Source organism: Emydura macquarii, unplaced genomic scaffold (assembly GCF_026122565.2).
Source record: "Emydura macquarii macquarii isolate MOO-44397 ecotype Brisbane River unplaced genomic scaffold, CSIRO-AGI_Emac_v2 contig_2422, whole genome shotgun sequence".
NCBI classification, from domain to species: Eukaryota; Metazoa; Chordata; order Testudines; family Chelidae; genus Emydura; species Emydura macquarii.
The window spans coordinates 31,338,592-31,353,746 of NW_027132559.1; the positions used below are offsets into that span (position 1 = coordinate 31,338,592).

Below are 15,155 nucleotides of genomic sequence, written 5' to 3' on the forward strand. Positions count from 1 at the left end.
AGAGTATTATGATGCAAGATAGTACTAATTACCTCTTATTAGAGGTACTTTATTTGTTTAAGATTTTTAAGCCTTAGTTTTGGTTATACATAAAGATAAAAATTTTTTGACTAGCAACTATTACACTGTTAAATGCATCATACAAAATAGAAACCATTTTCTAGAGATTGACCTTTTAGCTAAAAGAAAACTTATGCCTTGTCTAAATTTTCTAGAATCATTAAGTGCAATATGTTGTCATGACTTGTAGTATTACCCCATTACAAAGTAACAAATAAAGCATGTCTGCAGTATTTTTTTTACCACATGGATTTGTTCTTGAAAATGGAACAAATTTGTGATCTATCTTTTGTCGTCTTTCCTAGCATAAAATATTCAGCACTGTTGAAAAAACCTCTTTTAAAATAGCGTTAGTCAGTATTCAGTATTTTAAAAATCACCATTTAATTATGCAGCTACACCTGTTTGGAAAACCTAACTATTAAACAGCTGGTAACCTGAGGTGCATGATGAATCCTTAAGTATCAGACTAGTATGAGTGTGGTGGCTAGTGACTATTATAATCCATATTCAGCATTGTGTATTTATCTACCATGTTTGAAGAGAATTAGTTCTAGATAGTCCACAAAAGAACTAATTACTATAGTTCTAGTAGACTTGAAAATTTTTGGCTGTCAAACATCTAAGAAAATGTCTATAAACAATGTGTTTGAAACACTGACTCGTATGTAACTCCTCCTCCTCCTCCTCTGAAGAATTGCTGTTTGTGTCACTATAGGTATATTGCAGTGACCCTCTAGCCAAGGAACCCTCCATTTTAACAAATGTGCCGTCAGAAATCGAAGTGCACTCACTATTCTGTTTGTAGATACTTTAGTCTTTGGGAGTGAATATTACCCTCCCCTGCCCCCCCCAAAAAAAAAAAAAAAAAGCGGACACTACAAGCATTAAGGCAGATACATTGCATTTAACCTCCAGATTTTTTTGCCTCCTGATCAGAGTAAATAAGCTCCATTCTGGGGACAGTGTCTTCCCCCTTTGTGCTTATTTATCAATATTTTCAAGATAGGCCTTGGGCCATGCTCCCAGGAGTACTCTGCCAGTAAATGAAAGAAACAAATTTAAATTAAATTTTTTCCTGCCCTGGGCTGCCAATCCTTCCCCTAAACAGGTATTCAGTTAGGCTGCTCTCTTTCTTATAAGGGAGACTTCTCTCCTCCCCCTTTCTCTCCAGAGGAGGGATTTTTTTAAGGTCTCAGGCAGCCCTTAACAGGACTCAGGTGTTTTTAGTTGACCTGAGGGAACTTAGAGGGAAAAGGTCTTTTATCATTTTAGGGCTAATATACCTGCCTTCCTCCCCTCTCTTGCTGCTGTTCAGCCTCAGAGACACAAATTTCACTACAAAAACACTTTTTCCCCTTGCTGCTAAGTCCATACAACTACCAATATGGCCATTATGCTTATGCAACATTTCAGCATAATGGAGCTATTCTTGAACAAATATTGGTATGCTTATTTTCTGCCCTTGCCCAGAAGTGTTGCACTAACACCAATGTACGCACTAAGGTCTAGTCTAAACTAGGAAGTGTTGTCGATGCATGTTACAGTGATGATCAAAAAGCGATATTATTACAACACTTGTGCCTGTCCATTCAGCACTCATTGTCACCAAAGCACATCCACAGATAGTGCTCTAGCATCGATGGTGAGAGCAGTAGACTGTGGGTACTCGCCCACGGTGTAGCCCACTGTGCACGCGCCACCTTGTGCCGCTAGGAGTTGTGGAAAGGTGGAGAGGATCGCAATGCATCATAGGTTTGGGCTCAACGTCCCATGATGCGGTAATTTCCGTCTCATCCCAGGGGTTTCCAACTGCGTTTTCTGGCATTTTTCAACAGCCCCAGTTTCCTGTGTGCTCGCCCTCTCCATCTGAAAGGATGGATCCTGCACTGTTGTTGTCAGTGTTTTCAACACATCACAGCTGGTCATGCAGTATATCATGAGCTCTCAGTTGGAACAGGAATCTGAGGCACCACATCGGCTGTGTGCCATGCAAACAAACACCAGTTACTGTTTGCATTCACGGAGCATCTGCATCTTCTCCATGTGAGCAGCTTCGAACCTGCTCACCTGGGTGTTGCTTTGGTCCCTGCACAAGTGATTGCCGATTGGCACGATAAAGTTTCCTACAATGGGGGAAGAAACAAAGCAGCTCTGCTGAGAATCTCCTGCAGAGGATTGGCGAGTACCTCCAGGAAAGTTTCTAGAGATCTCTCTGGAGGGTTCCTGTGAAAAACCAGTGTGTATTAAGACACTTTTCCACCGCACTGCTTAGCTGTACAGGGGAATGGGAAGCACATGCAAACACAGCTACTGTTGTGCATTTCTATCCCTTCAACCACCTGCATAATGCAACAAAGCAAAGGACAGTTGTACCTCATGTAACCGAGCAGCATCAGCTCAAAAAAATCACTTACCAGAGCCCCCCTCGCCTGCAGCCTGCATGCCGGAGGGCTGGGCCTGGTTCAAACCCTTGGTGGTTGAGAAGAGGTCCTGGCTCCCCATGTCCGCAAACGACACGGTCCCCTGCTCTGCACCATCTGCCAATTCTACCTCCTTGTACATGACTTCTTCATTGGGGTTGAGTCCTGTATCTGCTGCCTCTGGCTGTGCGGAAGTGTCCACGGGTCTCTTGGTGATGGAGGTGGGGTCGCTACTAAGGATACCTTCCAGCTCCTTAGAGAAGCGGCAGGTCTTTGGCTCTGCATCAGAGTGACGTTCTTACTCCCTAGCCTTTTGGTACCCCTGCCAGAGCTTGATTTTCGCATGGCACTGCAGCATGTCCCGTTCATAGCCCTTTGTGATGTTCCCCTGGTGCAATCTGGACTGGTGAATTGCTGTGTCATCGTAATCCCCCACTCCTGGAGCCGTATTATGCAGTTCTGCTGTGAGAACCCCCACTCCTGGGCTGTTCACATACAACCTCCAGCATGTAAGTTGCTCCCAACCCAGTGTGTATTCTAGCCAGCCATTTCTTAGATTATACAACAGAATGACACTAGCAAATACCCCAATCCCAGATGCAACCCTAGGAACCTCTGTCTTGCAATGTCTAGTTATGCCCACTGAACAAGGTAAATTCCTATAAATTCATCAACTTAACAAAGAAATTGATATGCACCAGCCTTGTTATTCCAAGTGGCATCTCCAGCACATTTCAAACCAAATGCACTGCTTTAAACAGAGCAAACAAACAAATTTATTAACTACGGAAGGATTTTACATGATTATAAATTAAAGCATAAATCAGATTTGGTCAAAAGAAATAAAAGCAAAACGCATTCTAAGTTAAGTTTAATCAACCTTACAAATTTAGGTGATACCACAAGATGGCTGGTTTCCCTTCGGCCAGGCTCTCCCCTTTGGTCAGTACTTCAGTTGCCTGGTGGTGTTTGTAGATGGAGGTGGAAGAGAGGGAGCATGGCAAAATTTTTTTTTTTTTGTATTATAATCCTTCTTCCCTCTGGGGCTTCCCCTCCCCCCCCCCCCCCCAGGTCAGGTGACAAACAATGTCCTTATATAGACTTGTTCATGTCCTGTGTCAGTGACCATCGTCTCATCATGGTTCCAAACTCACCAAGGGAAGGGAAGTAATTTACTTGAGAGTCCAATTGATCCTCCATTGATGCCCAGGCCAGTTCTTTGTTCCTGGAAGGCTGAGCTGGGTTTGTCCTATACACACCTTGATGGGGTGCAAACTGACCCTATGCTCTTGGAGAGTTTTGCCTGGACATGTTTTAAGCCATGAGGACACATCTTTGGGAATATTACATAGTGTAGTCTCATAACTATACACATGAAACTGCAACCAACATACTACTATAAGAATAATGATCAGTACCTCATGAGCATTCCAAAGACATCTAATGTGACATACTTTGCATTAGATAATACATGATCATACTCTAAGGGTAACATGGGGGTGCAAGACTTCACACCCTACTCCGCCATTAAATGAGAAATTTGACCGTATGTATTGAAGTTCCTTTGGCTGGAGTGGAGCTGGGACTGCACAGTCTTCTCTCCCCAAATGCCAATCAGATCCAGAAGCTCCGGTGTGCTCCAAGCAAGAGAGCATTTAGTGTGTGGAGCCACCATGGTCAGCTGGGAAGATGAGATCTGAGCTCTCCACACCGACCAAGCAGGATGTGGAATTTCAAAAATTCCCAAGACTTTAAAGGGACAGGGCGGATGCCTGTAGGGCAGTGAATGCAAACTGATGGCCAGAGCAGTCAGGATGGGCACTGTGGGACTCTTCCTGGAGGCCATTTACCACGACAGAACCAAGCGTGATGTCTACACTGACACTTTGTTGCTAAAAGTTTGGCGCAAAAAGCTCTACTCCTGTCGTGAAGGTGGTTTTGTTTTGTCAGAAAACCAGGGGAGTTGGTTGGGGGGAGGGGGAGATTGCAGTGTGTACACCACCGTTTTGGTGCAAAAAGCTGACTTTGGTTGACAAAAGTCTACATCCGGCCTAATACTGCTTTACAGTGTTTATCCTTGTCCTTACTCAGCCTTTGTGGGAATCTTCAGCTAATAAAATATGCTTCTATTTGATTGTCTTAGATTGTCTTAAAATTGACAGGATTCTGAGGTGTAGGTTTTAAACCTCAAACAGTTGAGTAAAAGGTATGTCTATGAGAGACTCAACTTCCTTAGCTCTTGCTGTCTGGGAAAACTGTAGCTCAGGTTTTAGCCTTTTCTGATATCAACCTCATGAGTTTTCCAGGCAAAACAGATCTGATACATCAAATGCAGAAACAATCTTTGGAGAAAATGAGGCTATCTTTAAATAGAAAGGAACAGTAAAATGTGAAGAAGGGAAAAAACAAATTCCTTTAATCTGTTATGTTTGCCTAACTCCTAAATATGCTGTATCAGAAAAAAACAATTTTGTAGCAGTAGTACAGTACAAGGCTGGCCTGATTCCTTGGAATGCATGAGAACTTGATGGCTTTCCTCTCTCCAACCAGAGATTTCTGGTACTCCATTTCCATAGCATCAGTACGGGCTACTTTAAACAATGGACTTGAATCTCTGAGAAATGAGTTGTGAAAAGGGTACGTGTATTTTTAATCCCACTGTAGCACCTCAAATTTAATGGCTATAGGTTATTTTGATATCTCTCATAGCCTGAAATTATTGGGCCGGACTACAGTTAAGATAGTGCAGCTCATGTAGAAGACTAAGTTACAAACTATGTGTTTCAATAGGTTTTACCAGTGTGTGTTAAATTATAAATATGAACAGTGGATGAAGTGTTGGTCTTTTAACAGACATAAATGTACAGTGTGAAGACGTGACTCAGAATACCAGCCATTCATTTGGAAAAGGTTGAGACAGAACTGCTATAGAAATGGAATTACCTCTTACCTCTTCCGGAGGAATATTTCACTGTGTAGATCAGACTATTTGGGGGAGACTATGCATTGCAGCTCCTGTTGTGCAGAGGCCTGGACACGTAAGTTGTTCAAGGTAACAAAAGTCCAACTCAGTCTGTTAACATAAAATTACTTTGCAAAGTCAGCAGCAGTTAGATTGAATTAGTCCAAACAAAAAGGTATCCTTGTATCACCCAAGGATTGCTAAAGTGCTGATAGGTAAGAAAAAGCAAATGGAATAAGAAATGGACCAAAATTGGTGTTAAAAAACTAGACCTAAGCTGGTGGACAAAATAATGAGTAGATGGGCTAGTCTTCTCATTACCCCCTTTTCAGTTGCTTAAAAGACTTTGGAGGGAATCACAATGGTGGAAGGTAGGTGGACTGAAAGGAGTGAGTTTCACCACCCTGACTGCCACCTTCACAGTTTTCTCGGAACTCAGGATTCATTGTGATAGCACTGGTTCTTCATTATCTTGAGCATGAGAGATGTCCTGATCAACCCAGCCCACAGAGGAAACCTAGAGGATATTGTCACTTCCACCAGCTCTGACTAAATCCTGACCACCAGCTGGAATGTAATACTTGGGTTCCTGCTCTTACTCCTTATCTTGTTTGTTCTTTTTCCTTCTCTTTCTGTTTTTTTGTTTAATAAGAGTCTGGCTTAGCCACCCAAACAACTGCAACTGGCACTGTGGTAAAGCCAGAGATAATCAAGAACAATGCCCTAACAACCTTATGTTGCTAAAAGTTGTCAGAATGCCTTGATAAGACTGTATGCTGTACATGTATTTCTTCAGCAGCACGATTGCAAGTAAAAGTCCGCACCAGAGACAGAAGTTGTATTTTCTATCATTGTTTTTCTCCTCTTTTGTGTGTGTTTTGTCTTCAAATAGGATCAGACTTTTATAGATCCACTCTCATCTCAGCTAACCTTTTTTCCCTAAAAGGACAGTTGTTACAGTCTTTAATATCATCTAAAAGATTGTCAAGCCAGGTGCTTTTTCTATTAAATTGTCTACAGCTACATGGAAAGGGATAGTGTTAAAATGAAAAGCTCACTTAATACTTTACATTGCAAATCTCTTATCATTTCCTTTTTCTGTATCTTTAATAAAAGATTAGCTTTTTAATGGTGGTTGTTGCCATGATGGATGAGATCTTTACACAAAACCCTGGCCTAAACCATCTTTAACTGTGTAGTGTTATACAATGACAAGGTCACTAACACCTGTGACTTTCTGGGCCCATTTATTCCATTGAAATTAGCACCCCTCAGAAATAAGCATTGACCTTTGGATAGCTTTAGCTACAACAGAATATAATTATTTAGAACACTTTATAATTCATACCAAGAATGTTAGTCACTCCATATATCAGCAAGTATTTGAATGCTATGAGATGGTCTTATGGTTATAAAATACTCTGCATTTACCTACTGCAGAGGTGGATGCTAGATGAAAACTTTAGTGCATTTGCTAGTAGTTTGTAAATGCACAAATATTAGAGCTGAGTAACATTTTTCAACCAAAACTATTGGTGAAAAGTGCAGATTTGGGTTGACCACAACACTTTGTGAATTTGGGTTGATTTCAGTGAATTGTTTTGGTTAAAAAAAATCAGTTTTGTTCTGACATTTTTTAAGCTAAACATTTTCAATTTAAAACTAGTTGAAATGTCTTTTAATTTGATTAAAAAATCAAATGTTAAATGCAACTTTTTTTTTCTGGGTCAAACAAAAATGTTTGGTTCACCTCAAAATGACTTTTTTTTTTCTTTTAAGTTTTCAGAACTGCCAGCAAACCAAAATGTCTGTTATTCACACAGTTCTACAAAGTATATTATAATTATCTTTGCTTTTGTCTCTAAATGCAATTGCTGTGGATGTTGGGGTTTTTTTAAGTTAGTAGTTTAAAATGACTACCACTTAATGCAAATTATATTTTACTGTACCAGCAATACAAGTATCTCAAGTTGCAATGTACTTTTATATTAGCTTTCATAACGCTTGTATCTACTTTAAAGAATTAACCCTGCAGTGCTGTGGAGGCTCCTTAATACATACTTTATTATTTATCAGTAAACTGAAAATTCTCCATGTTAATAAGGAGTAATCCCATCAAAAGCATCTTTTTTTGGCAGTAAAATGGTTTTGACAGCTGTGATCTTTTCATATATTTTAATTTAAAAAGCTTTGTTCTCATGTAAAAGTGGTGGGAAGAATGACCGAAGTCAAAGGTTGAAGTAAATGTAAGGACTAATTTTTATTCAATGTAAGGCATAGTGTAAAACTAAACTTTACATTTATCGCAAGCAGCTGTACATTTCATGGCAGGGACTTCTGTAACTAATTATGCTCATTGTCCAATCAAATTTCATTTGTCATACATTTGTACTTTAAAGCAATTACAACTTACAATACTCTGAAACAAATTTAATCAAGTTTAAATAATTCCAGTGAGTGTAACTGACATTGATGAATCAACATTCAAAATGAGTAAATATTAATGGCCTGATACATTTAGAGAAAAATGTAAAAAAAAAGTATTGACTATTTGGTATTTAGGCCCTAACCAATGTAAATTGCTGTTAATCATAGATTCCAAGGTCAGAATCATAGAATCATAAAATATGGGAGGGACCTCAGAGGTCATCTAGTTCAACCCCCTGCTCAAAGCAGGACCAATCACAACTAAATCATCTCAGCCAGGGCTTTGTCAAACCAGGCCTTAAAAACCTCTAACGATGGAGATTCTACCACCTCCCTAGGTAACCCATTACAGTGCTTCATCACCCTCCAAGCGAAAAAGCTTTTTCCTACTATCCAACCTAGATCTCCCCCACTGCAACTTGAGAACATTGTTCCTTGTTCTGTCATCTGCCACCACTGAGAACAGCCTAGTTCCATCCTATTTGGAACCCCCTTCAGGTAGTTGAAGGCTGCTATCAAGTCCCCCGGGGGGGGGGGGGGGGGGGAATCATCTAGTATGATCTCCTGAGCAGTAGAACTTCCCTGGTTTGATTGCATACTGTAACAATTTAGCTAAGGACTAGGTGTTGTAAGGCAATATCACCAGACTTATGGCCACTGTTCAAAATGAATGAACTTCATGTAGATCCACTTTTTGCAGTGTGTGAGCTATTAATCATTGCATAATACAAGTGAAAGTTGTGGCAGCTATAGATGAATGAAGGAGAGCAGAATTACTGTTCCAGTAGTTGAGTATGTAAGAGACTGCTTATAAGTTTAAGAAATGAGGCAAAAATTAAGATATTATATTATTGTGGTGCCTAGAAGCCCTAGGTGTGGACCAGGACTGCATTGCTATATTGCAAGCCTCCAACAGAGGATAAGGTGGGTGTTCAGTGCAGTTTTACTTTAAAATTTGCTTAATTACACTACTGGTAGAATTCTCAGTTTTACTGTGGTTTAGGTTTTCTTTCAATATGTAATCAATACACTATATATCTCTCATGAATTTTCACTGAAAAGATGTGATTTTGCTCGGTGTTAACTTCTTCTGTGGAAGAATTTCCATATATTTGCATATAATGGAAAGCATGACTTCATCTGCACCAGCTCCTATTGACAGTAATCTTGAGTCTCTGCAGAGACAAAGAACGGGGGAAAACATTTGTATGATACATTATCAGAAAAGTCATGTTGAACTGAAATATTTCCCATCCCGTCCCCCCCCATATGTAGTTACAACAAAGCTACTTTTCCTCTGGTTTTATTACAATGAAACGTACTCTAGCTTTAGAAGTGTACATGTATCCTAGACAAAACCTTAGTTAATATTGCACGTACACATCAATCAGAGTGAGGGAACCTTTGCAGGTTGTTTAAAAAAAAAACAAACCCACAGGATTGCTTCAGATATAGCTGACGTTTGGAAATGCAATTTTCTTCAAGTGTAATGTTAGCTCTGAATTTCAGTAATTTTGTTTCCCCATCAAATTAAAACTTACAAAGTTTTTCTCTCTTTATTACCTTTTTACAGCTTTAAAAATCTGCCAGAGAAACCTTTAAAGAGCAGTCTGGTGTTTCATTGTCTATCTACACTGTTTGTTTGGACTGTCCAAGTTTGTTAGGCTGATGCTTGAAATCTCCATGCTCACCACTATGAAGGCTGCCACCTTACAAAATGAACTATGATCCATCTCTTCTCTGGAAATATGTCTGCTGGGGGTGGAAGGTGTGAATGAGTAGTTCTAGAGAGAAAAGACATCTTGCACCTTTAAACTTTTCAGAAATTTGGTGTAGTCTGTTACACTGAATTTCAGTGATCTCTGTAGCGAAGGATCACAATCATCCAGCAGCGAGAGTATTGCAGAACAGTGGGGGAAGGCATTTTTGCACAATGACTTCAGAGTAAATACCTCTTAAAAAACATCATGGTCTCTAACATCCACCCAGATCCGACAAGACTTTATTTTTAAGGCCTTACTTTTACTCACTTTATCTACCTGGAAGGGCCACTCTAACCCTACCTACTTCTGAGTGAGTGGTTTCAGCGATATTAATTGAAAAGCTGGTCTTTACACCACTGAGCCATACTCACCAGCAAAGCCTAAATTCTCACAGATACTCAGGCTGTAAACCACCGTGCCCTCTCTCTTTGCTATTTTCTTTGTAAATTTGATTTTCTCTGGGGAAAAAAAATGGTTCTGCTAAACTACCACTCCTCAATTCAATCATGTCATTGTGGCAATCAAAAGCATATCAACGGAAGAATGAATTACTCAGAGTCATTCTAGATCAGATGTATTTATGGTCAGTTTGAAAAACAACATAAAAAGTTACACTGAGGTTTTAAACATTCTCTAACAAAACAAATTGATAGTGACAGCAAATGCTTTGTTATTCAAAGTAATAACTTAAAAATCACACATCTGCATAATTTTTATCTACTATTATTACTACTAAAACTTCACACTGCAATAACAAAGATATTTGAGAAAAATAAATCTCTTGGTTTTCCCCAACTTTGCACATTTCGCAACACCATTTACAGTCATTTTACCAAAGGGCATGCACAGGAATAAAAATTTGTCTGCTTTTGGAAGGGCACAGAAGTACCCCCCATGGCCGGAGAAGCTGCTTCTCCTCCTGCCCCCCGCCATGCAGCTCCCTGGATGGTGAAGCTGGCTCTCCCCACTCTCCAACCCCACAGCTGCTGGAGCTGGCTCTCTTCCCCTTCTCCAGGCGGCCAGAGGAGCTGGCTCTCCCTCACCCTGCCCACAGCCACCAGCCCCCAGGTCCAGAGGAGCTGTCATTTCTCACCCCAGCCTGGGGCAGGAGGAGCTCGCTCTCCTTGCCCAGGCACCGAAGTTCTGTGCTCCTGCTGACTGGGGTGGGGGGAGCCCTGCCCCTGCCCCTGCTTGTTCCCCCTTGCGTATGCCCCCGATTTGACCTGTTTCACATGCACAGCCAATAATCAGTTTCCCCTGGTGATTGCTTGGATTTTACACATAGCAACCGAGGAAGGAAAACATTTAAGAAGCAGAAATGTGAGATTGCAACATCATAACAGTTGGCAGAAGTCAGAGATAATTTATAATACTTAAAACTACTATAAAAATCTTATTTTTTGTAACTTGACTAGATTTCAAGTTGATCATAACCCTTTACAAATGTAAATAGTTTCTAATAAAGCAAATTACTGAGTCACTGACAAGCTAGAAAACATGTTATATTAAAATGAAATCTAAATTTGTTGAATATCCAAATATGTAATATATATGGAAGATGTCTGCCCATATAAAATGTGGATGTTTCCATGAAACAATCAAAATCTCTAGAGTCGGTGAGCGAAACTGATTTTCTCCTCCTCTCTCCCCATCCCCAAAAAGAAAAGAAAAGAAAATCCTTTTATCTCTTATTTAATAAACACTGAAATATAAGAAATGAAACATATGGGAAATGTATTATATAAAATCAGCTAGGTGTGTCGGCAGGGGTGGTAACTAGCCTTCATTAATTTCTTCTTCAGAAAACTCTATACTTCAGAAATACTTGTGTAGAACAAATGACTTAAGGTTTATTGATCTAAAATAATAACAAAAACAACGAGAGTCCCGTAGCACCTTAAAGACTAATAAATTTCTGCGGGCATAAGCTTTCATGGGCTGCAACCCACTTTGTCAGATGCATGAAGTGGAAACCACAGATAGGAGATATATATATACATCCAAAGGTAAGAGACATAACAATGGGGAAGGCAACTGCTAACAAAGTCAGTTCAGTTAGAGTAGATGAGGCCTATTCACAACCGTGGCTTAGGTGAGAACGTGCTCGCACGTTGACTCTAGTGACACCATCACAGGTCCTAACCACATCAGCTGCACCATCAGGAGCTCACTCACTTACACATTTACTAATGTAATATATGCCATCATGTGCCAGCAATGCCCCTCTGCCATGTACATTGGCCAAACCAGACTGTCACTACGCAAAAGAATAAATGGATACAAATCAGACATAAAAAATGGTAACATCCATAAACCAGTCGGAGAGCACTTCAACCTCCCAGGACACTCTGTCACTGACTTGAAAGTTGCCATACTTCTACAAAAAACTTCAAAAACAGACTTCAGCGAGAAACTGCAGAGCTGGAACTCATATGCAAACTTGACACAATCAGACTGGGTCTGAATAGGGACTTGGAATGGTTCTCTCATTACAAGAAGTAATTGTCTCTGTTCACACATTCTCACCTTCTAATCAACGGTTGTGAATATGCCTCATCTACTCTAACTGAACTGACTTTGTTAGCACTTGCCCTCCCCATTGTTATCTCTTACCCTTGGATGTATATATATGCCTCTTATCTGTGATTTCCACTTCATGCATCTGATGAAGTAGATTGCAGCCCACGAAAGCTTATGCCTGCAGATATTAAATTTGTTAGTTTTTAAGGTGCTACAGGACTCTCGTTGTTTTTGCTGTATACAGACTAACACGGCTACCCCTCTGAAGATAATAGCAGTTAATAAAACAACTTGGCAGACAGGTTTGTAGTCTAGTTAAAACTCCCAACACTGTTAAGCAATTTTGAAGTTGAATGTATTGAACAGTTACCACAGTGCATGATACTTGCTGAAGTAATAGCAGACTGACCTGTGTGTCATGTCCTTGGAAGCTTACTAAGAATTATGCTGCAAAATAATTTTCATGGTATGACTGAATGGACACGTCGAGCAGTTAAAGTAACAGCTGCTTGCTGCTATACAAACGTCACAGTGATGTGAACCGATTACAGCAAAGTCTGAGTAAAAGGAAGAGCTAATATTAAGAGACTGGCTGCTTCGTTATAACTAGAGATTACCAGGGATCACAGATTAATCTTGTGTTTGTTCTTTTAGGTGATATTCTTACTTCACCCTCCTGGTGACTATGATTACCCAACCATGGAATTATATTAGTTCATAACAAAATTCTGGAGTTTGAACTTCACTATTTAAGTCTCTTTATAATGATTTTTCTTTTGAGATGGCAAGGATCTGGGTTTTTTTATATTAGATGGCAGGCACAAGCTGGATACCAATAGGAAATGATCTGGATTTGCCAGATGGGGAGCAAATACATGACTACACTAGTCTGCTTCTTAGCTATCCTGGAATGGGCCCAGAACAGCCATGTCACAGAATCAGACGGGTGCTCCCAGAAGTAGCAATAGTGGCAAAACCACAAGTTCGGAGGACAAATCAAACCAATACAAATGTATGAGATTTATTTCCATCCTGCACATAAATCCTACTCCTGAGGCACACTCCCCAGTCCCACACATATATATTACAGCACAACTGCCAATAGCAGCATGTTCTGAAAAGGGCAGGAAGCGTGCAAAAAGATGCTCTGGGGAATGAAGCACTTACAATGCTCCCAGCTGGGGAAATTGCCACATCACCACTCTGTGGTCAACACATCAGCGCTCTCTTTTTCAGCCAGCCCACATCAACCTTGCCTCTCTGAAACAGTAGTTCTACAGTCTTTCCCATAAAGGGACAGCAGTTTTAGATCAGATATGTTTAAACAGCATTTTCCTTTTTCTGTTGCTTTGGTTTAACAGAAGAGGTTGTTAGCAATGAAACTGTTGACAGTTTATGTCCTGTGCTCTGATGTACTTTTTAGTAAAAGTACTTCAAAAGCTTTATTTCTAGAAACAAAGTAATGTGGTATAAAGAAGTAAACTTTGTATAATGTCCATTTTTTCAGTTTACCTGTTGGCACTTTACACAGAAATGGTATATTTATCAACATCTTGACTGATCGAAACACTGATTCCACTAACACTTTATTTGGCATCTTATTATGAGTATTGATATGTACGCTGAAAGCTACTATAAGCAGAAGAATTTAAAATCCATGTTTTGTTTACGAAACAGTGCATACAGCAATAACTTTACTTGGCATATAGACTTGAAACATCCTCCAGAAAAATGCAGGGACACTGGAGCCAGCATTCCGCTTAAAGGATTATTGGCACCTCATGGAAAATACTCTCCTTACAATTTTGCTCATTTTTATAATCAGTATTTCTCTTCCCTGTTTTCATCATTTTCAGCATGGATGTCAGTGGATTCAGGGTGTATAACTTGGCAGCTCCTTTTTAAAAGCCTATGGAGACTCTCCAGGTGAAATTCACTTAGCGTGTAGGGCCAGTGCAAAGACTTTGCACCTATCAAACCCCATCCAAGGGGCTGCACTGCGGCGGCGGGCAGAATCTCATTCCTCCATATGCCTTGGAAAGGATCACTGAGCTAGCCCCACAGAGGCTGCCCAGAGAAGACCATTTTAAGATGGACTAGGGGAAGGGTTGTTGGATCTGTGTGGAGTGTTGAGTTTCAAAAATAGGAATCTAAAGGTAGGCTCCGAAATTCATTTTTATGTTTTGTAGGGGGCCAAGGTCTGTTGCTGTTTCATTTTCATTTTGGTTCTGTAATTTGTGTCAGGAGCACCTAGCACCTTGGATACGCACCCCCTTGCTATCGAGGAAAGACCCTGTCAATGACATGTCTTTCTCTCTGGTCCTACTGCCTGAGAGACCTATAGGGCTAGTAGAGAACTGTAGAAGGACATGGAACCAAATGTGACCACTCCCTTTACTTGAGCTTCAAACCAGACTTGTGGGTAGATGAACCCACACAATTACTGTTTAAGGCCATGATCCTTCAAAAGGGATCTTCTTCCATGTTCCTTGACTGTTAACACCCAAGCAAAGTCACATTGGAGCCAATAAACTCTGTGCCTGTGGATCCCCACTGCAGGATCAGGAAAGAGACAATCAAAGCAAGAGATCTGTGGCTGGTATAACTCCAGTGGAACTTCACATCAACTGAAGATCTGATCCAGATTATTTACACTGCAGCAAAATTGGAAACAGCAAACATCCCATGTAGGGTTTTTACTACTCTATATAGTTATTTACTATTTTATATTAATATTTTATATTTATTTTTATTTATTTATTTATCGTTATTTACTCTATAAGTTATTTAAAGAAGAGTCCAAACCTTTCACATTCTCGAACAGTGGCTCACCTGTAAAGTCTGCTCACTAGCACCTCATTGGTGAATCCCATTCCTCCCCAGAACTGGAGGCAATTATCAGTCAGCTCACGGGCTAGACGACCCGCCTTTAGTTTAGCCATGGAAGCAAATTTGGTCACATCCTTGCCTCTTATATAGAGAGCTAAAATAAAAGCACAC

General features: G+C 40.2%; 1 protein-coding gene across 2 annotated transcripts in view; it reads right to left on the minus strand.

Moving 5' to 3' along the window:
- Positions 1-8,884: 8,884 nt before the first annotated feature.
- Positions 8,885-15,155, minus strand: part of LOC137162403 (probable acyl-CoA dehydrogenase 6) — a 114,681-nt gene continuing 108,410 nt past the window's right edge. The window contains exons 8-9 of one of the 2 annotated variants that reach the window (XM_067562188.1): positions 14,988-15,138; positions 8,885-9,047 (exon numbers count right to left, since the gene is read on the minus strand). In XM_067562188.1, coding sequence (XP_067418289.1) covers positions 8,924-9,047; positions 14,988-15,138 — 275 coding nt within the window. In that variant the 3' untranslated portion in view covers positions 8,885-8,923. Of the gene's footprint in view, positions 9,048-9,291; positions 10,094-14,987; positions 15,139-15,155 lie in introns of those variants that run through there. The other variant, XM_067562189.1, reaches the window with a different exon arrangement.